The sequence below is a fragment of the Balaenoptera borealis genome (genome assembly GCF_965194805.1).
Source record: "Balaenoptera borealis genome assembly, chromosome: 5".
Taxonomy (NCBI): Eukaryota; Metazoa; Chordata; class Mammalia; order Artiodactyla; family Balaenopteridae; genus Balaenoptera; species Balaenoptera borealis.
In genome coordinates, this window is record NC_138862.1 from 108664643 (window position 1) to 108687783 (window position 23141).

Here is a 23141-nt window from a genome sequence, read left to right on the forward strand (position 1 = left end):
CAAGAGAAGCCACTGCAATGGAAGCCTGTGCACCGCAATGAAGAGTAGCCCCCGCTCGCCGCACATGCACAGCAACGAAGACCCAATGCAGCAAAAAAAAAAAATTTTTAATAAAATAAAATAAAATAAAAATGGAAGCTGAGCCTGCATTTAGAACTGCCCCTTTCCTCTCCCACCTCCCCTGCCCTGCAGTGGTCTCCGAGACATCATTCCCATGTAATAAATCACACCTTCTCAGTTTACTGTTTGCTGCCCTCGCTAGAACGTGAGCTCTTCGAGGAAAGGGATGCTGTTATGTCCCCAGCACCTAGAAGAGTGTCTGCTTTGTAGCAGATGCTTCATAAATACTTGCTGAATAAAGGAGTTGAATAAAAAAAAAAAAAGGGGGAGCTGAATGAAGAAGGGTAGTGGAGAGATGGGAAGAGGGAAAGAAGAGACAGGAGATATTTGAAACATGAGAGGGGCTCATTTTGCTGTTGCTGGCACTGAAGACAGGAGGAAGGGGGCTATGAGCAGCCTCTAGAAGCTACAAACAGCCCTCAGGTGACAGCAAGGAAATGAGGACCCCAGTCCTACAACAAGGAGCTGAATTCTGCCAACAATCTGAGTAAGCAAGGAACTAAACTGTCCCCTAGAGCCTCCAAGAAAGAAACAACACAGCCTTGCCAATACTTGATTTTAGCCCATTAAGAACTATGTCCGAATTGTAACCTACCCAACTGTAAAATAATACATCTGTGCTGTTTTAAGCCACTAAGTTTTTGCTAATTTCTTAGGCAGCAATAGAAAACTAACACGCTCCAATCACCAATATTAACAGCTATCACATGTGGCTGAAGATGTGTTATGTGTTTTGTATACGTTATCTCAAATTCTAACCACAAGGCTGCACGACAGAATTATCCATGTTTTACAGGTGAGGAAACTAGGTACAAACAAGTTGCTCAAGGCCACAGAGCTAGCTGGGCTTGAATCCTGGGTTAGTCTATCTCCAAAGTCTTTTCCCTTTGCCCTGCACTAGCCAGGGACTCTCAACTTACTAGAAGATCACCCCTGCCCCACTACTGAGATTCAGGGTTTTATGCAGTGATTTCATTATTTGATGTATATTAATTCTCCAGGAAGCAGACAACCCCAAGACACCAAAAAACCTTTTGAATATTGATGCATTTGATTTCCCTCCATGATTGTGAACTATCAACAGTTAAATGTCTTACATAAACTCTGGAGTTAGGAATAAAGAAGAATAATATCTTTAACTTCTAGTCCTTCATCTTCTGAAGGGAAAAGCAACCAATCTGGCAAAGTACTTGGAGCAAACTGTGGCATCTCACTGTGGTAAGATGTAAAGCTCGCCTTTCAACTTTCTGAGATAGAGTGACTGAACGTTTCCTGCCACCTCAACATTCTCTTTTCTATAATGAGAAGGGCCTGGAAAATCTCAGTTCCTCAAAATAGATGAAGTAGTTGCTGTTAATATATCCACAAGACAATAAATCAGAATACGTTCTGTAAAGGATAGTACCCAGATGACAAGAGATCATAAAATGTTCCCTCAGTGCATGAATGAGTTAATGTCAATATATCACGTTAAAATGATTATTATGAATGTAACTAACTTAAGAACTAAACAATTATATTTCAAGATCAGGACTAATTCCAAGGACAAGCAATGCAAATGCAGAACCTATTCAAGCAATTTTGGCTAAAAAGCTAAATGACATCAAATCCAATCATAAAACTTTATATTTGAAAGTGAGTCAAAACAGTCTTATTTGCAGGCCTTCCATGTTATAGTCAGACATTTACTTCATAACTACTACAGATGTAGAGATGTATTATAATCCATGAGGCAATTAATCTATGCAATATTTTAATATACTTTACAGTGAGGTTTTTCTGCAACTTAGGACAAATGCCTCAGTTGCCTCTTTTCCATCTCTTATGATCTCAATCTAGGAAGTTACTCACACTTAACACTCCAGAGCCAATGATATACTTTTACTATAGTAAAGAGTTATAAAGCACCGTCTCATGAATACTTTAATACCATCAACTTCTTCAAATATACTGTGAAGTACTTACTACTAATAGATTGGTAAATTTTAAAAGGTGATCTCAATACCAAAAGAGCAAATAGAGACCATAAGACTGCTGGTTATCACAAGACACCATATGCATTGTGGAGACAGACAAAAAAGAGCTCAAGTTTTTACTGTGATATACTGAGCGTTAAATCAAACTCCTACCTTGTTAGAAGGCTTCATTGCTATTGAAATGACAGGATCAGGAACATGAATTGACTCCTAAAGTATTTTTCAAAGAACAGAGAAGAATTCAAATACAGTACCGTATGTGTCAGGGATGGATTAATTTTAATGTTCTCCTTTACAATAGAACAAAAGACAAATACTAGTCAACATCTTAGGGTAGACAAATATATCTTGGTCTGTTTTTCCTTAAATAAATGAATATATTAATATATAAAGGTGTCCACTTATATGATCTCCTCCCTCCCAAAATAACAAAAATAAAGCATCTATTTACTTACTTAACTGTTTAAGGCCCTTAAGTTTGTTGACACTTTCAGTTTAACATAATCATTACATATAATGAATTCAAATGCTGAGATGTGGAATACTTATTAGCTCGTGGTTACATCTGCTATAGCTATCTTCTGATAAGTTATTTAATCAAAATATACTGCCATCACTGATAAGAGAAGCAGAGAAAGGGACTAGATTCTTTATACATATGACATCTCATTTAATCAGTCACAACTCTGAGAGGCAGATATTATTATCCCCATCTTACAAATAGAAGCATCAAAGGCTTGGCAAGAAGAATAACTAACTTGGCCAAGGGCCAGCAGGTAGCTCAGGGCAGAGGTAAGACTGACCAGGGTCTACTTGCCTCAACGCCTGAGTACTTCCCACAACCTCCAGTCCCTTCATATTGGTAATGACAAGTTTAGAAAAAGCCTTATCAATAATACTTATCAAAAAGTCCCCTTATCTAGATCACCCAAAAACCTTTACAGATTTATGATTTTTGCAGTGTCCTAACTCCACATGTAAAACCATAGACATTAGAGAGTATTTTATACAAAAAAGCTAAATTATAAAATCAAGAATTCATCATAAGATACAGGAGCTATTATAGTGCTCATCTGTTAGGCTGGACCAGTTCTTATATAAACAACCCACTGTAAATTCCTTCACTGCAAATCACCTATCCCCTGCGTACTCATATTCGTCCTTTACTGAATGAATTCAGGAGAGGGAGCACCCACATGAACACATGGTCATGCTGTGCAAGAGCCTGCTGTCCTGTGGGGGCAAAAAGGGGAGGAGTAAAGGGGACTGAAAGGCGGGGACTGAAAGGCGGGAACTGCCCGAGCATGCTCTTCCCTTCAGTCTCCCTCAGTGACAAAAAGGGACCTGTGAGTTCCACAAGGCAGGCTGTGTACAGTAAGGTGGACTGTCTAGTTGCATCCTGCCTGCAGGGCACGGTTCCGTTCTGTCATGCTGCCCCTGGAGTCTAGCCTAAATGTTACAGCCTGCTCTTACAGTTCTCTAGGGGATTGAGGGAAGGGTCCAATCTCCAGCTGCCGAGTTAATAAGGAAGGAGCACTTGGTTGGGACTAGCCTGATGACGGTGACAGCAATTAGAGGTGTGCCCACAATGGGGAGGCAGATCTCAGGGTAGGAGTCAGCGCTACACATGCCAGGTTACCTGGTGGAGATTTTCCCTCCATGCTAAACCTTGGAGAATGGTGGAATGATTTTACTAAGAAAAACCAGGTAAGTTAGCTAACAGAGCACTTGTTTAGTTGATATTAAAAGAGCCACAACCAATCTACACTTGATGCCCATGGCACTCAATGAAAACTTCTGTGGTTGTTTTTCTGAAGTACTAAAACATAGACTTTTGAAACGCAAGTGATAAACAGCTTTGAAGTTAAATGACTTACCATAGAAAGGCCACTATTATCTTTGTTTGTGAATGTGTCTCCACTAGCACAGTCAATGCCAAACAATGCACAGATGTCTCCGGCAAACACTTCCTCAATATCCTAAAGAAAGAACACAATATGATACTTGCAAGTAATACAAACCAGGACATCATAACTAAAAAGTAATTGCACAATAAACACATTGTACACAAACAAATGTGGCAGAATCTCACCATGAATTCCACAAAGAAGGAATTAGATAGAATCAATGCAACACCAACAATCAACCACGGCAAGATATACCTTCAACAGGGCCTTTATTTAAACCACATCTCAACTGACAAGATTTTACTTTAAATGGAAGCTCCGAGCTATGGCATCTTTACTTGGAGGATCTGCACTACTGACAGAACACAGAGCCTCATGGTTCTAAAGTTATTTCTATAGAATTAAAAAGCATGTAGTATGGAATGGATAAACAACAACAAGGTCTTACTGTATAGCACAGGGAACTATATTCAATATCCTGTGATAAACCATAACGGAAAAGAATATGAAAAAGAATGTATATATATATGTATAACTGAGTCACTTTGCTGTACAGCAGTAATTAACACAACATTGTAATTCAACTACACTTCAATTAAGAAATAAATTTTAAAAAGATAAATTCAAAAAAATAAAATTCTATCAGAAAGAAAAAAAAGAAAAACAAACAAAAAACATGTAGTACTACATGTGCTGCCACAGTCCAATAATGAGATGTGTATGACAAAGGCATACAAGGAAAACCTGCAAAGGAAGTTTTGGAAAACAAAGGCAGGAGAATGGAGTCTACTGTACTTAAAATAATCTTAATTTCTCACAGATGCAGGCAGTTAAAAAAACACAGGAAATCTAAGAATAAAGCATTGGTGCCTCTAAACTTCCTAGTCTTTTTTTATATTGACGTTCATTAATAACAGCTGTGGCTGTGAATGAGCAAGTGTGTGTGTCTTGCTTTAATGGTTACACAGCTGTACGGATCTCCTAGCTTCTGGCCCATGAAAGAGCTGTGACAATCACTAATCCCTCTAGCCTGCCCCCTGCTGCCTATCTCAAAAAAGAGAAATGATGTCTAATTTTGAAAGACTGCCTATTCATTTTCCAGGAGATAAAAAAGTTATGGCCACTGAAAATTTCTGAATATCATAACATTTTGCTTAGACTAATAAATTTCTCTAGGAATATAGAGCTGAACTGAGAAAGGGTGCAAGAAGGAGACAACCTCACACACTTGGTAATCCTGCCAAGCCTTAACCCTATGGACCACAGAAGGCTAGGACAGATTCAGAGCCAATTCAAGAATTCAAGCCATAAGCCAAAGTTTATCTCCCAGACTAGACCTTCAGAGGTTTTAAATGCTCAGATGAATTCTGGCATCAACATGGCCCTTCTGGGGGTTGGTTCTACTTCCATATTTCAGGAAGTAAATCTACTGAACAATGTGGGAAGTTACGTATGAATTTATTACTCTCATTTACCTTTGAGAACCACAGTTCCACTGTCCTAAGAACCTATTATACTCTTCATAAGGATAGCTCTTGAGGAAAGTGCTGAATCTTGTGCTCTGAATCTTAGGGAACTAATGTCCCTTTTCCTTAACCTTGGCCACCGAGGAAATACAGCTAACTCACAAATGGTGGTTTAAAATGTGTTCTTGACATGTGCTAATTTAGCCTACACCAAAGTGCCACATGAGAATTGTAGCCCACCTAACTAAAAAGGAAGAAGCTAGGAAAACACATTCAACTAGAAGTGATTTTCTTGTGGGGCTCAGGATACCAAGAAGGTAGATATATTTCACTTGCATTAGAGAAATTTCTGATCTCACAACAATGCCCAGGTACTCGCCTCCATCATGTCGGCATGCATGTGAACCAGTCGTTGCACCCGTACTTTCTTTCTCGTCCTCGTATTATAGATGGTATCACCCTTCTTCAACTGTCCTTGATAATTTCGAACATAAGTTAACTGTCCAAATCGACCTGCCTAGAAGTCAAGATGGGATAAGGGCAGAAAGAATAAAAAAGAAACCCAGGAATCAAAATTAAGAGGAAAACTTCACAACTACCTTCAAATATTTGCTATCAGTTTTAGTAGTACAACATATATACATGCTTCAGTTTGTTGTCATAAACTACTTTAATACTAGTTTTGAATATAGGTAAGTTAAATGGTTGTTCTTTCTGATATCAAAACCCAAGATACTACTTTTGCTTCCTCTGAAATAAAAGTTATTAGAAAAAGTTTTAAAATTTATATAATAAGGAAGTTATTCCATAAGTTCAGTTTAATACAAGAAGACATAAAAATAAGGTATAATTATTAGAAAGACAACAATGTTGGAGAAACTAACATTGTTAGTTAGACTACGTGTTAGAGAAACTTTGAGAGTCACCTGGAAAGCTATACAAATAAGAGTTCTGTAAAGTGACTGAATATAAAATGAATAATCAAGGATCATGTCCTCCTGAATAGTAACACTAACTTATTAGGTAAGTATTTAAAAGTTGCCAATTCCTCCCATGTTAATTTACAGGTTTAACACAATAGCAATAAAAATCCGAAGAGGAATTTTTAGACATTTTATTAGTGACTTTAATATTTAATTAGAAGAATGGATAAAAATAGAAAATAACTCTGAGTGATATAAGAATATATTAAATACTCCAAAACATAAATAGTATAAAACTAGCACAAATTAAACTGAACAGCCCATAGGGTATAGTATAAATATCTAAAATGTTTAATTCATTTGTCAACAGAAGATAAAGGACACATGACAATCAATGAAAAAATATAACATTGTTCAAAAACTGGTAACTAGACAATTGGTCTTCTGTTTGAAGGCAGAGGAAATACATTTAGATCCTACCTCACAGCATTCAGCAAAACAAATTCCAACTGGATTAACAATGAAAAAAACAAGAAACCCCACCACAAAAAAGTAGAAAGAAAAGTAAATATTTACAAAATATAATCAAAGAGGAAGATTTATAAGGTTAAAAATGAGAAAATGACTAAAGACAAACACTGATATATTTGTCTATGTAAATTTTAAACTGCGAATTGTTTTTTTAAAAACTTTATTAGAGAAAGGCTCGTACAAATAAGTAAAACACTTTGACTCTAATTTTAAAAAAGGAAAGACAAAAAAAATAAAGAGGCAATTACAAAAGAGGAAATACAATTCCATAATGAATATATGGAAAAATGTTCTCTATTATTAGGAATTAAGGCAAGATGAGGTATTAAAATACTATTTTCATTTATGAAATCAGTAATGATTTTTAATAAACAATACTCAATGCTGATAAAGATTCAATGAAATAATCTAACATGTACATTAATTCTGACAGTATGAAAGCAATCTGGCAATATAAACCATTAAATATTAAAATATTTCATACCTTTTACACAATAATTACAATTCTGAGGATCCTAAGAAAACTATTCCTAAATATATATTTTCAAAAGCTTTATGCATAAAAATTGTCACTGCAATGTTATTTCTACTTTTTAATTTAAAATTACTTTTTCTGGTTTTAGAAGTAATAAAAAGCATATTGTAAAAATTTAAAAATACAAACTAGGAAAAAGCCCCCCCAATATAATTCCATCCCAGAAATAACCACTCTTTAACATTTTCAACTTATCCAACTTTTTTCCCACTTAAAATATTATACACAGAAGCAATAACACAACAAAAAGCACACCTAGTCCCCAAATCTTGGTTTCTAATACCATTCACAATTAAAAGAAATCAGGGCTCTTAGAGAAATGGCTGATTCTAGGGCTGGGGCAGGGAATATACAACATAAGCCTGGAGCATCCTGTAGTGCCAGAAAGTAAGGAAGTATTCAAAAAAGCAAAATACGGTGGAATGTCTAAGGGGCACAGAAGCCAAGTGAAACAGCTCCAATGGCCAAAACTGGTCAATCTGGCAACAAAATAAGTAACATACCACTGGATTATAACTCAAAGTACAAAATAAATATCCATGAGTCCATACTGATAAAAATAAATGATTGAATAAGTAAATACACGGGGGAGAAAAGACAATTCTCCTATACAGAAGAATCTCAAATAACTTACATAGATACTGCTCCCTCAAGGAGGAAGAAAATAATTCCCAGCCCTTAAGTGTGGGCTGTGCCCAGGAACCTTCTTCTAAAGAGTCAATATGGAACGGGGTAGAGGGGAAAGTAACTTTACAGTGGAGAAACCTGTAACCAAATATTTCCTAAGTCATTTTATAATAGGAATAAAAGCCTAATAGAAAAGAAAATTTCTACATATAGCAGTTAAATACATTAGAAAGCAACTTACCTCCAGTTTAAAAGCCAGGCCTACAAATGGATGGGAATTGTCTCTTTTGGGGTTCATTAAGATTTTGGTTTTCTCTTGTGAGTCACTTAAAATAAAAGAAATACACATTTATGAGATGCAATATTTGATATTTCTTTTATATCAATTTGTTTCATCAGAATATTATCTAAGAAGAAGCACATGTGCAGTAAACATTTCTGGGCTGATTCATAAGTGAAATTTCACTGAAAGGGATCAATAAGAATAACTTTTCTGGCCTTAATTACTGCATTGTGACAGGACCAGAGCAGAATAAAAAACACAAAAATAGTCTGGCAGAAAAAGAAAAATTATCAATGAGAACTTCAAAATTTTTGTTTCTTAAAGCATTAAAAAAAAATACAATTGGTTCCAAATGAGTAAATTTTCTAATGATGTAAACTTTGATAATGAAATAAATCATATTTCTAACTTACAAATAGAATATGATATGGGAAGGTATAATAAATATTTTTCTCTATGCCAAAATTGTTACCCAAATAGAAATGGAGATTGATTTTTGTAAATTATGGGGAAAACTCCACAATCACAACTACAAGAACCATTCTTAAATACTTTCCCAGTGCACAAATGTTAAAGTCTTTGTGCATAAATTAAAAATCAATTTCCAAGACTTACTCCTGATTGAGAATAGCATAATTTTGGACTTCAGATGGATTTGGGAGGTATTCTAAAACAGCATCTAAAAGAGGCTGAACTCCTTTGTTCTTCAAGGCACTTCCCAAAAAGACAGGAGTAAATGACCTATTTAGAGTGGCTCTTCGAATTGCGAGCTACAAACGAAAAAAATTAATGATTAGTTTATCTTAAAGTTACATTTTGTGTTTCAGATCAATTACAAAGCAACAAATGAACGAAATGAATTGATAGTCTTTGGAGTACTGGCTCTGGTGAAGACTGGAATCAGGTTCTCTATAACTTAAGATCAAAATACAAAAAAAAGAAAAAAGGCTATTTAACTTTCAACACTGCAACTGCTTTCAACACTCCTGGAATGTCACTAACTTTCAATTTGGCAAAAAAAAAGAAAAAGATATATATATACACACATACATAGAAAATAAACACACACACAGAACAGTGTAAACAGTATGTTAACAATTGTGTAAAATAGAGGGAACAGCAATATACACACACACACACACACACAAAAGTCTCTGGAAAGATACACCAGAAACTATTAACTGGCAATCTGTTTTAGGGACAGCGCAGAGAACTGGGCAGGTGGGAGACTTTTTCCTGTGTACCTTTGTACAGTTGTTAAATGTTTAAACGATATGAAAGTATCACCTATTAAAAAACATTTAACTGACTTGTTTCCTTTTTTTAAAGGATATACATACAGGAAGCCAAACAGTACAAACTGCTCATAAATTAAGGGCCATGATAGTAACAAGGCTCTAAAATAACGACCTCCTGGTCATGTCCCAACCCCTCATGCAAACACTGTCCATGTGTCCCAGCCTCATTCCTTACTGGCTACTGGCCTCAGAGGGAGCAGTGGACCTTTAGCTCTAGCAGCTGGAAGAGGCCAACAGCAGTGCTGTGCTGTGGCCACAACCCACCACTCCAGAAATATGCAGCTGCATACAATTATTTCTCAGTCCTCAGGAAAAACAGAAAACTAGTTATCCTAAAAAGCTTAAAGCAAAACATTTATAACCACAATTTCTAAACATCACAATGAAGAGTAGGATAACAGCTGAGCACAATAAAAGGAGTATAAAAAGGAGAAAGTAGGCATGGTAAGAAAGCAATTACCATTTGGAGCTATCTTAAAACACTTGCCTTTGCTGTTGCTAGGAGCCAGAAATGGCTTGGTCACTAATCACTTAGGCTACCCTAGGCCACAAAGTCACGTCTTTGACTTTCCAACCCTCCCTATATGCAACAGTAGGAACATATGAATCTTACCATGCTTAAGTTTACATCCATTGAATAGAGAAACACATGAGGGTGGTTGATAAATAGAAAAAAGGAGAAATTAAAGCTAACCCTATACCAGCATAACAAAAGCTTTATTTTCCCGAAAATTTCCCTTACTTTTATAAGAATCACATTCACACTTGAAAACCGTTGCCTTTCCACTGTCCCTAATAACAATATACCCAACAACAACACAGAAACTAAAGTACACCCATGTATCCTGGCAGAAAACAGTAAACATAGCAGGCCTGAAACTGTCCTCCTTATAAAGGCCTGCTTGCAAGGCTGGGCCCCTGGCTGAGGCCTGGGGATCTGGATTTCTGGGAGGTTCCCAGCATTCCCAGAACTGGTAAGACTGGTTCACTGTGCCTATACTGTTGTACAAACTATGTGATGTGTGCTAAACACCTACTTTCCTTCTGGGAGTCTGGAATTTGGTACATGCTAGGCAGGGGGTGTCTGTGTGACCAGTCCCCAGTAAAACCTTGGCACTGAGTTTCTAATGAGTTTCCCTGGTAGATGTCATTTCACAGGCACACTCACAACTTGCTGCTGGAGGAAACAGGCAAGCACTGCAGACTGCACTGGATGCCTGGGAGCTTACCCCTGGTTTCTTCTGGACTTCACCTCATGTGCCTTTGCCCTTTGCTGATTTTGCTTTGTCTCCTTTCACTGTAATAAATCATAGCCATGAGTGTGATTATGTGCTGAGTCCTTACTCCTAGTGAATCACAGAATCTGGGAGTGGTCCTGGGAACCCCTGACATATTCCCTTTCATAGATCGAAACCTAACTCTCTATTGTGGAACCTGGGATACAGTGCTTGACTTTAATCAGGGCCCAGACCTATACTTTCCTACGTGGTGTTCCTTACTCATCAGAGAGCTGAGGTGATAAGGCCTTTGTGAATGGTAAAGAACTCAAGCTATGAGATATATTAGTGAGCATCTCAGCTTCAGTAGGGTTCTTTCCTTGTGCATTTGATCTATAAACTCCCTGAGTGCAATGTCTTACACACAATAATTACTTATCTGAACTCTGCTAAGGGCACCAAGTGGTTTGGTAAAATAAATATCAGTCTTTTTATGATTTTTATTTTTATGATAAAATATACATAACAAAATTGACTATCTTGACAATTTTTAAATGTACAGTTCAGTGGCATCAAGTACATTCACATTGCTGTTACCACTATCCACCTCCAGAACTTTTCATCATCCCAAATTGAAACTCTGTACCCATTAAACTTCCCACTCTTCCCTCCCCCAGCCCCTGGTAACCACTATTCTACTTTCTGTCTCTAGGAATTTGACTATTCTGGGTACCTCACAGAAGTGGAATCATACAATATTTGTCCTTTTATGTCTGGCTTATTTCACTTAACGTAATGTCCTCAAGACTCACCCATACTGTAGCATGTATAAGAAGCTGATTCTTTTTTAAAGCCAAATAATACCCCCCAGTGGATGAATATACCAATTTTGTTTATCTGTTCATCCATTGATGGACATTGGGTTGTTTCCAACTTTTGGCTATTGTGAATCACGCTGCTATCAACATTGGTGTACAAATATCTGAGTCCCTGCTTTCAATTCTTTTGGGTATATAGAAGTGGAATTGCTGGATCATATGGTAGTTCTAGGTTTAATTTTTTTTGAGAAATCACCACACTGTTTTCCACAGCACATGCATCATTTTACATTCCCCAGCAATGCACAAGGGTTCCAATTTCTCCATATCCTCACCAACACTTATTTTGTTTTTTAAATAATAGTCACCCTAATAAGTAAAGTGGTATCTCATTGCGGTTTTGCTTTGCTTTCCCTAATGATTAGTGATGCTGAGCATCTTTTCATGTGCTTCTTGGCCATTTGTTACCTTCTATGGAGAACTGTCTATTTACAAACTGAATATCAGTTTTAGGCAGGGATCTTCTCTTTATTTTTTAAGAGCTGAACAATCAAGTAAAAAAATCTATACAGCCTTCCAAATAGTACAACAGGGTACATTTCTAGTTTATCTTCTTTCTTCTTAATAAGACTATGTCCAAGAGGTTGGCAGTGTAAGTATCTTTTTTCCTAGAACTATGACTCCTTTCCCATTTTACATAACTCACTACTTAAAAAAAGAGAATAATTTGCCATGTCAAGTATTTTTTTAAGAAACCAATTATGTTAAACAACTTTGCTCAGATTTCATTAATAAAACCCCTGCATAAAAGCACCATGTCCCCTCCCTGCAAAAAAAAAAAAAAAACAAACCAAAAACCCTCTTTTTTCTTATTAATAGAAGATTAATTTTGAGAGCACTTGCCTTTAAATCAGAAATTGAGGGGATTTTTTCTTCCAGAAACATCTCACCAAGTTGCTCATCTGAATTAGCAACACATTCAATCAGCTCCTGCCGGTGGTCAGCTGCCGCTGCCCTGAATTCTGCTGGAATTTCCCCATATCGAACAACCTGACTAAAAGTAGAAATGTTTTATTTTGGTACTTTAAGAATATTCAGTTAAATTGTAAGTCAACTATACTCCAATAAAGATTAATTTAAAAAAAGAATATTCAATTAAACATATAAGCACCAATGAAAAAGATAAACTAATGGCCAAAATATTTTTTTAGATAAGAGCTCTGATATATTTGCATTAAAATCACAAATAAGAAAAATGTGAATCTTTAAAATTCAGAATAGTGGGCAAAATACTTTAAACAAGCAAAGCAAACTGCTCAAGGCTGTACTACTAGTAAACAGATGAGCCATGATTCAAAGCTAAACTGACTCCAAAGCCCATGAGTACAGTTGACCTTTGAACAACACAGGTTTGAACTGCACAGGTCCACTTATACACGGATTTTTTTTAATAAACATGCAAAAATATATGTGTATAATACTGTGTACAAAACTTGTATTGAAGTGGACAGCCTATCATTATGTAGGAGTGATATTTAATATGAAATTAATAATGTGTTAGTGTTCTTACTGTTTTATAACTTTGCTTTCAAAGAATTATATCACCATACAGTATGCCTTTCTCACATAATTAAATAAATTGTGTATCATCACAGGTAAGTAATTTTTTTTTTAAAGTCACAATGTTTCCAATACTGTATTATGAATATGATTTTATGATATGCCATAAAAAATTCTATAACGACTCATTCATTAGCATACAGACTAGGCTACTGCATTACATCAATTACACTAGGCTACCCTAAAGCAATATAGTGCTGCTTCTTCCTTATCAATGTATGAACTGTAATACCTGTATATAAATATGAATTTCTTTTCATATTTTATCTTTTCATTTTAGATATCTAGTGTTAGTAATACATATAACATCTACAGTGCTTTGACTCATGTAGGTATTACCTTCCATACTGATAAATGTAGGTATTACTTTCCATATTGATAAATACAGTAAAACACTATAAATGTATTTTCTCTTTCTTATGATTTTCTTTAACATTTTGTTTTCTCTAGCTTACTTTATTGTAAGAATACAACATGTAACATACAAAATATGTGTCAATCAACTGTGTTATTGGTAAGGCTTCCAGTCAACAGTAGGCTATTAGTAGTTAAGTTTTGGGGGAGTCAAAAGTTATACTTGGATTTTCAAGTGCACGGGGGGATCAGCACCTCTAACCCCCACACTGTTCAATGGTCAACTGTACTTGAAAATTCTATTAACCAAATTAATCAGAATATCACAGTCGGGACTTCCCTGGTGGCGCAGTGGTTAAGAATCCGCCTGCCAATGCGGGGGACACGGGTTCGAGCCCTGGTCCGGGAAGATCCCACATGCCGTGGAGCAACTAAGCCCGTGCGCCACAACTACTGAGCCTGCGCTCTACAGCCCGCGAGCCACAACTACTGAGCCTGCGTGCCACAACTACTGAAGCCCACGCGCCTAGACCCCGTGCTCCACAACAAGAGAAGCCACCACAATGAGAAGCCTGTGCACCGCAAGGAAGAGTAGCCCCTGCTCGCCGCAACTAGAGAAAGCCCACGTGCAGCAACAAAGATCCAATGTAGCCAAAAATAAATAAATAAAATTTATTAAAAACAACTCCATGTATCAGTAGTTTTCATAATCTTTAAAAAAAAACAAAAGAAGAATATCACAGTCTCTGACAAGCAGGATTAGAGACTTGACTATTCCTTTTCATTAGTAGCAATTTTTAACACAGAACACTCCATTCTGTAGTTAAAAAAAAAAAAAAGGTTACTAATTATGACAGACTCTTCAACCTTGACCTCAGTTCTCCGTTCCTCTAGGGGCCAGATAGGTAAGAGTCACAAATAAAATACACAACAGAGAAATGGATATATTTGATATTTAGAAACATCAGTCTTAACATTTTAAAAGTATTTCTTTAAAAATGGAATCTAATGTCGAAAAATAACAAGCTTTTCAGAAAACACATTCCTGAAAAAAAAAAAAAAAAAGGGAAAAGAAGCCAACTGCAAATAATTGCAAGTAGTCAGAAAATAATTCTTATTGTCCTAAAGAATGCTCTTCACAGCCTTCAGAACTTAATTTCTTCCATTCTGGCAAGCTCCCTGCTTCTTAGTCTTTCACATCAGAATCTTCCTTTCAAAATGTACATACCCAGTGGTCTAGGGCTGGGAAAGGGGGCAGGTATGTTAAGAAGTTCCACCTGTGGTTCTGATGTACAACAATGTTTAAAAGCCTCTGCTTCAGTACACAGAAATGTGTGCCCTGGTAATTCTGGGGAAGCAGATTTATTCATTTACTTAAAATTATTTTTTGAGTCTCTATTTTGTACCAGACAGTTCTAGGGCTGGGTACACAGCAGCGAATAAACCTGGTAAAAATCCTTGTCCCTTACATTCTAAGGAGTGAGAGATAAACTTTGTTGTCATTACTTAGTTGTCAAACAAAAAGTAAGAGTGAGGAATGCCTTGTCCACTGAATAGGCTTGATCTTTTCCCTGCCTACAAGACGGTCGATAAGGATAAATTCTATACAGTTAACTGATCACAATGCCTTTCACCCACCTGCCAGACCAGCAATCTCAGTTCCATAGCAGAAAAAGGAAACCCCTAATAAAGGACCTTCGGAGAGAACTGCCAGGCTACTGGGTCCACACTTCAGAACAAAGGTTCATTTATGACTCCCCAAATTGTCTAGAATAGTGCCACTCAAACTGTGGTCTGCAGACCTGAAACATCAGCACCACTTGGGAGCTTTCCAGAAATGCAAATTCCAGGCCCACCCTACAGTTACTGAATTAGAATCTCCAGAGGTGAATCCAGAGATTTGTGTTTTAATAAGCTCTCCAGGTGATTCTTCTGAATGCCATGGTTTGATAACCACTGCGCAGTTACTCTGCTTTGTATGCAAAGGTCTCTTCAAAAGTTGGTTGACGGACCAAAACCATGTCAAAAGTTACCAATTTGCTTTTTGTATTGCCTAAACCACATGTATACAAGTTTTAACTTCTTTTATATATTAATCTTTTTATTTTTGTAATCCCATGAAGTAGGTAGACGAAATATTTATGATCCTTATTTTCTTCCCAGTTTTTATAATACCCAGAACATAGCAGCTGTTCCAGAAAAGTCTACAGAATGAATGAATACATGGATGAATGCATGAACAAGTAGAAAAAGAGATATTACATCACTAGCCCAAGCTGAAGGTCTCCTCTCACCACACCGTGTATATCATAATGCGATATAAATATATCACCCAAAGAGTAACATACTCTCCCTTGGAATGAATACTAAGCAAAATGGGAAGTAACTAGGATTAAAAGTATTAAAACAAAATCATCTTAGAGGATATTCTTCCAGCCCCATTTCAAAAAGAAGTTTGTATTTAAAGCACTCATCCTTTTCCTTTCTTTGATACTTTTTAAAATATAAGATTTTAATAGAATAGTATATTTTTAACACTTACCCAAAGTCTCCATCAAAATAGATGGCTCGTTCCTCAATAAGATCTATAATACCTTTAAAATCACCCTCCAAACCAATGGGTAATTGCACAAATGCTGCATTATGACTTAGTTTAGACCTGAAAAATAAAAATACATGTTTACCCCTTTTTTTCTCCCCAAGTCCCTTTGAAATAACAAAATAAATATAAAAAGAAATCAATGGCAGATCTGTGGAACTGATCAGCAGGTCAGAGCGGAGGATACAAAAGCATTTGGGAACAGACTGACAGCCAAACTCACTGTGCTCAGGAAGCCTCAACCCTATTCGGGCAACAAAAAGAACTGTAAGATACGTATTTTCCCATCAGATTCCCAGAATACCCTGGATCAGAAACAGAAGAGGGGAAAACAGGTCACTGAGTGGTTGGCCAGGAAATTAAAGGATGGTGGGATAATTGTACCCACATCTCATTCTTGGATCAGCTGACTCTAGTGAACCTGAGTATAGCTATCTGAAAAGGAAGTTCCTTAGGGGGAAAACCCTTAGAGTGGGTATTAAAGTCAGACATTCATCATCAGCCTGTACGCTCAATCAGGCACAACCACCGAAGAGAAATTACACTCACTGGCAGGGATTTACACTCAAGTAGAAATATGCTCTAGCTAATTATGCTCTAGATTCTAGGTATCCATCTATAACTATGGATTGATAACTAAGAACCACCAAATATCTGAAGGAAATCAATAGCTTGAAAGAGAGGTGGGAGCTCAAGAAATGGTACTAACCTCCAAGGAGAAAGTTACTAGAAGAAAATAAAATGTAAAGATCTAAAAAGGAATTACCTCTATTAATAAAGATGTCACAATAAAAGGGAAAGTTTATAGAAATTAACTACATAACTGCTGGGATTAAAAAGAACAAAAAACAGGCTAAATAACAGAAGGGATGCAGATGAATACCAGATTAGTGAGTTGGAAGACTGACCTCAAAAATTCTCTCATAACCCAGTAAAAATTAGAAGGAGACAGAAAGTATGAGAAAGTATGGTAGAAAAGTTAAGACACAGAGGCCAGATTCAGAAGTTTCAAGATCTGTTTAATGGGAGCTACAGAATGAGGTAACAGGTAAAAGGGAGTGGTGCAAAGAAAGAACCAAAGTAGTCAAATAAATGCTGAAACAGAATCTGCCTGGAATTCAGGAAAAAACTTGGTGCAAAGAGACCATCTATTGCCAACCACAAGTAAAATATAATTAGAAAAAAACAGTGAAAACGTTTCGTTATCCCAAGAAAGTATTACAAATGCCCAATAAAGAAAAATTTCACTCTCATGTTCTCAAAAACGTCACTTCCATCAGAGAGCACACAGCAATACTGTCAGTTAAAGTTCCTCAACACGGTATCTTTTGTCATCAGACACATCACTCTTAAGTCTCTCCACTACCACAAACCTTACTGCCTACATCCATCAGCTCCGCCATGTGAATCTTGGGTAGGAACTCTACCGCTACATTTACAGATCTACAAAAGGTGAAAAGTGAAACTCCGACTCTTTTCAAAGGCTGTGTGAAACAAGTAGTATTGTGCAAAATGTAAAATCATAGCAATACCACTGGGTTATGTCTGATTCAGAAAGGAAGTATTGCTGTTGTCTTAACAAATATGTTAACAAATAAAAGCAAGAGAATATAGCATACTAATTTAAGTCATTAATTAAAATTCCTCAAATGAAGGTTAAAATTGAAGATAATCCTCTAGGTTTGTCTAAATAAACGCACAGTACTTTTAGAATCTACCCTAGATTATAAATTCTCTAATTACAGCAAAACACTACAAATTGCCAGATGGTTTTCTGAATTCACCTTCAACCTCCCTAAAATTTAAGTCATATTTCTTCCATTTTACAGAGAAAGTAGTTGATGAAATCACATCACAAACCAAACTATGGACCTCAGTGTTCCATTTACTATGATAAGTCATACACATAGATGAATTTTAAAAAGGAAAAAAAATTAAGGGGATAAAGCTTAATGACACTGAATTAACTGTCCTTCTGGATGTAAGGTTTGTTATCCGGATCATTACCCCCACTCTGTTCTAAGGTTCAGTATACCTCATTTGCTGCAGGGCCCTGGCTGGGCTGGAGCCCATTCGGTCGAGTTTGTTAATGAAAGTTAGAAATGGAACACTGTAGCGCTTCATCTGACGATTAACAGTCATGGTCTGGCACTGCACCCCTCCAACCGCACAGAGAACAAGGATGGCACCATCCAGCACCCTCAGGGCTCTTTCAACTTCTATTGTGAAGTCCACGTGCCCTAAATGAGACAGAGAACTGTGTCAGGGTCTTAAAAAGCAGTATGAATTTTTACAACGTGTACAAGTAAAAGTTCTTCTATCTCTGATCATTACGTAAGTCTTCTAATTAAAATATGAACTCCTTAAACCACCAATACTGTTCACTTAACATAAGGTTTAGGGGCTCAACAAAATCACTTCAAAAGATACTAGGGCATGGGCATCTTTGGAATCAGCTGCAACATGTAAAAGGCAAGAACCTTCCTATTCACAATTTCTTTGCACTATTTTTCAAAGAAACCACTTAAAGATTAAGTATTCTAGGTCCCAAGTTAGATTTCTCTAATAGGAAATTCACAGTCACACTTTTGAGTATTATTTGATACTCAAAAATGAGCTAGATCATGGTGGAGGAAAGAACTAAATATGCCACTGCCAAAACAAGCTGCAATAAAACCAAGAACTTAGCTCACCAGGAGTATCTATAATGTTGATATTGACATCTTTCCACATGGTATAGGTGGCTGCTGACTGAATAGTGATTCCTCTTTGTCTTTCTAGTTCCATGGAATCCATGACAGCACCAACTCCATCTTTACCTTTTACCTAAACACAAGCACAGCAGTTCAGATTTCTCTGTCCCTGCATTCCAAGAAGGAAAGAAATCTTCACAGATGGAACCAGAACACAGATAGTTAACTGATGCACTTTTCAGAGAAACCTAATTGTCAAACCATATCATCTCATGGAGTAGAAAATTGATTACAGGTTTTGCCCTCTATTAACCCTAACCCTTTCTTCATTGCCATTTTTAGCAGCTGCTACCACTGAGCATTACCTGGTCTTAGAGCCATCCTTGCTCCCTCTGCACTGTTCCTGCCCACCAGCCCTGTGTTAGTCTGTGAGCAGAGAAGAGATTTTTCCCTGCTGTGTTTCGTGTGGACTTTGAGGTCTGGGTGGGAAGAATTCAGCTTTTAAAGTCTGTGGTTTAATGAGATGATCTTCATCTGAAGTAACATTTTTAAGTGGAGAGTAGAATTACTCAATAATATGTAATGTCTTCAGGAGAGTTTGAAGATTTTCTAAAATAATTCTTTCCTGACATATGTATTTTTTAACTATTAAGCTCATTTTAAACCCTTTTTCGACTTAACATTATAAACATCTCTCCATAACATTTAAAAGTATGTAAACATTATTTTAATGGCTGCTTAAGGGTACATCATATTGACTTAACATTCTTGAAAAACAGCCTACTCAGGATACCCACAGTGATGGTCTCTAGAAAGATTCCTCAGAGCAACATTTCAAGCCAACCTGATCTATCCATTTTGTGACTCTGATTAAAGATCCACTGTTACCACTCTTTTAATCTTCCAGGTTTGTGAAGTTTCTTAAATCCTTATAAAACAATTAAAACCAAGGTCAAACTAATGGAATCAACCATGAACCACACACCTCATGCATTTTTGCAATTCTGCCAGTGTAGTAAAGCACTCGTTCTGTTAATGTAGTTTTCCCAGAATCAATGTGAGCTGAGATTCCAATATTTCGTATCTTTTCGTTAGGAATCACCCCTGATGAACACCATCGGCAAATCTTCCAATTAGTCTGAAAAAATAAGAGAGCTCAATTCAATGCATTTTTCATGAGAAAACAGTGGACAATTAGAAAGGGTTTAGTGGACATCTTTCCTCCAAGAAATCTCAATGGACACAAAACGTCATATGAGATTGTCTGAAAAGGCAAAAGAAGGAACGTCTCAACCTGCAACTCCTGTAACCAAAGAAGAGGCTGCAAGAGAGGACAGAAAAGACATACTCTTAAAAATAAATAAGTCAGAAAAGATATATTCAAATAAATTAATTAAATAAAGAAAAGGGGACAGATACTTTTACCGAATGGCACAGGTTTGAAAATATACACTGGGGCTGATAAAATCAGAAAAACAGCTCCCAACAACTACTTTAATAGGAAATATAGTTTTTACTCTAAATTTTACTTTTTTTCCTCTTCCTCCTTACTGTAGTTCACAGCTAGCAAGGATGTTTGAGGACTTATATGCTCTATGCAGTGGTGCCAATAGCTTCAAGGCAGCCCACAAAAGGTTTCCAATTCCTTTCCACCCCAAAACAATTAGTAACATTAAAACAACAACAACAACTTTATTTTACTCTGGTGGTGATGGAATGGATGTTTCCATTTATGGAAACAGGACACAATATACACAGGACACAATATAAATTTCTCTCTATAGGACTGCCCATCCAAAATGCACTGCAGCCACTTCTGGGAAAAGGGAAGAACTTGGAAAACCTGGGTAAAATGGAATCCGGGTGATCGGCACTTGGTTGATTAAATCCCACGGATATCAGCGAGCAAAGCAAAGGAGGTTTGCATAACAGGAAAGGCTCAACTCCTACCTAATCCTAGTCCACTCTGCGCTCCCCGCGCCCCCCACAAAAGGCAGACACAGAACCAAAGAAAGGTACTGGGAGGGTCGGGCTCCAAATCGAATAACCCAGGGTCAGCTGAAAGAGGGATCAGTCAGAGGCCAACGACACTCTGTAGTGAAAAGAGCACGGAATAACGAGTCAGAAGCTCTGGATTCGAGCCCTGGACACACTAATTTTTCCGTTGTCTCGACCTTCACTCCTCTCTAAGGTACACCAAAAATAAGAGGCTTAACCGTAAATCGGAGGCCGCCGAACCTCCCAGCGCACCGGGACGCTGCTCATTAATAACCAGCGGCTGTGCAGATACCGAGGGGCTTTTCAGCGCTGAGGTCGACAGCTCCCATTCGGAGCTGCCAGTAAGGAGGTGCCAGGGAGGGTAGGAGTGTCACTTCCTCCCTGGCTCCGGACACACCGCAAGGTCCCGGGGACAGTCCGTGGTGCGGTGTCGCCCCGCCGGACTCCACTACCTGCTTCCATTGCCAGCCCAGGGCGGCGGGGACCCGCGGGAGCGGCCGGCTCTCCACAGCCGCGGCGGCGGCGGCGGCGGCGGCGGCGGTTCCCAGCAGTCTCATGGCGAGCGCAGAACAGGCGCGAAGGTCCCGCAGCTCCGGCTCTGCCCAGCAACCAGCACCACTACTAGAAGCGTTCAAACGCACGCCGGCAACCAGGGCCGGAAGAGCACTTCAGGGGCGAAGGATGAGAGGGAGGGGAGAAAAAAAGAGAGAGGGAGAAGCTTCCGGTTCTCAGAGCCGAGCAGCGTCCTCCGCTGCCAGGATGCCCTCTGCCGACGGGGAAGAGGAAGTGCAGACGCTTTCCGGAGCTAATCAGGGTTTTGGCACGCTCCCAGAAAGATGCAGCCTTTAAACGTGGTGGTTTTCCCCATACAGCAGAGTGGAGAGACGTTTATAATAGAATTTACGTTAAAAAAAAATGCAAAATTGTTATCTATGCTACTACAGAAATATGAAAAAATAATTAATCTATAGGATGACCTGTAAAGAACGTGGAAAAATAATGAACTATCTACAAGTGCTTTTTCTCCTTTCAAAATGTTCCATCTTTGTTCGATGTTAAACATTATATGTCCAGTCCACATAGAAGACAGCATCCTTGAGGATTCCACTTGGATCTCTTAGAGGCATCTCGAACTTAGTATGTCCAAAAAGGAGCTAATGATCTTCCACCAAAACCTTCTTCTGCAGTCTTCTTCATCCAATAAATGGAAACTCCGTTCTTCGAGTTGCCCAGACCAAAAATGTCACTTTGAACCACTCTTTGACTCTGCTGGTCCAGTCTGTCAGCATATGCTATGGGAACTACGTTCAAAAATAGATCCAGAATCGGCAGCTTCTCTCCACCTCTCAAAGCGCTGCTATCTCGACGGAGTTACTGTAATAGCCTAACTGACCTTACTGCTTCTGCCTTGCGACTGCTCAGTCTATTCCCAGCACAGTAACTAAAGGGATCCTTTTAAGCCTGGCCATGTCATTTTTCTGCTGAAATCACTCAACCAGTGAATTCACTGTTGTTGTCATCTCTACTTTTGTGTAGGCTTGAAATTTTTCATAACTAATTTTTTTAATCTGAAATTTTTAATGCCCTTAAACAACTAAATTAAAAAAAAAATTAACCTTCAGAATAAGCACCTACAATACAAGGTCTTGCTTGAGGAGCCACACCAGTGTAGCTCTACTTCACTTGCCCGTTTTCCTCCGGACACATTGGCCTCCTTGCTGATCCTCACATGACCAGAGCCTGTGCTCTCCTCCGGATACCAGCATGGCTCTTTCCCTTACCTTCTTCTCTCTGTTCAAATATCCTCTATCAGTGAGGTGTTCCCTGACCAACTCTTCTAAAACAGCAAGCTCTTCCCTATGTTCCTGCACTGCTTCATTTTCCTTCAGAGCTCTTCTTAGATACACCCGGACATTTTACACAGCTGTCTGTTGTCTGACTCTCCCAATGAGAATGTAAGTTCCGCAAGGACAGTGATTTGGTTTTGTTAATTGCTGTACCCCTTGCTGTGCTAGGTGCTCAATAAATATTTGTTAAATGAATAAGGTCAAATAAATGGAAATCAGAGTAAATTACAGGATACAAGGAAAGAAAAACCAGAGATTCAATGATGAATTTTGTACTTATTTTTTGTATATCATCCATGTATTAATTTTTAGTAAAGGATTTACTTTGA

At 37.8% G+C, this 23141-nt stretch overlaps 1 protein-coding gene across 7 annotated transcripts in view; it reads right to left on the bottom strand.

Annotated features, from left to right (window-relative positions):
• GFM1 (G elongation factor mitochondrial 1) overlaps nucleotides 1-21656 on the bottom strand; it is a 52589-nt gene extending 30933 nt beyond the window's left edge. For 6 of the 7 annotated variants that reach the window (XM_082394355.1, XM_082394354.1, XM_082394353.1 and 3 more), the window contains exons 1-11: nucleotides 21418-21655; nucleotides 19953-20105; nucleotides 18968-19100; nucleotides 18310-18514; nucleotides 16218-16334; nucleotides 12605-12755; nucleotides 8984-9138; nucleotides 8327-8411; nucleotides 5849-5986; nucleotides 3974-4075; nucleotides 2250-2306 (exon numbers count right to left, since the gene is read on the bottom strand). In XM_082394355.1, coding sequence (XP_082250481.1) covers nucleotides 2250-2306; nucleotides 3974-4075; nucleotides 5849-5986; nucleotides 8327-8411; nucleotides 8984-9138; nucleotides 12605-12755; nucleotides 16218-16334; nucleotides 18310-18514; nucleotides 18968-19100; nucleotides 19953-20105; nucleotides 21418-21522 — 1401 coding nt within the window. In that variant the 5' untranslated portion in view covers nucleotides 21523-21655. Of the gene's footprint in view, nucleotides 1-2249; nucleotides 2307-3973; nucleotides 4076-5848; nucleotides 5987-8326; nucleotides 8412-8983; nucleotides 9139-12604; nucleotides 12756-16217; nucleotides 16335-18309; nucleotides 18515-18967; nucleotides 19101-19952; nucleotides 20106-21417 lie in introns of all 7 variants that reach the window. The other variant, XM_082394359.1, reaches the window with a different exon arrangement.
• Nucleotides 21657-23141: the final 1485 nt, after the last annotated feature.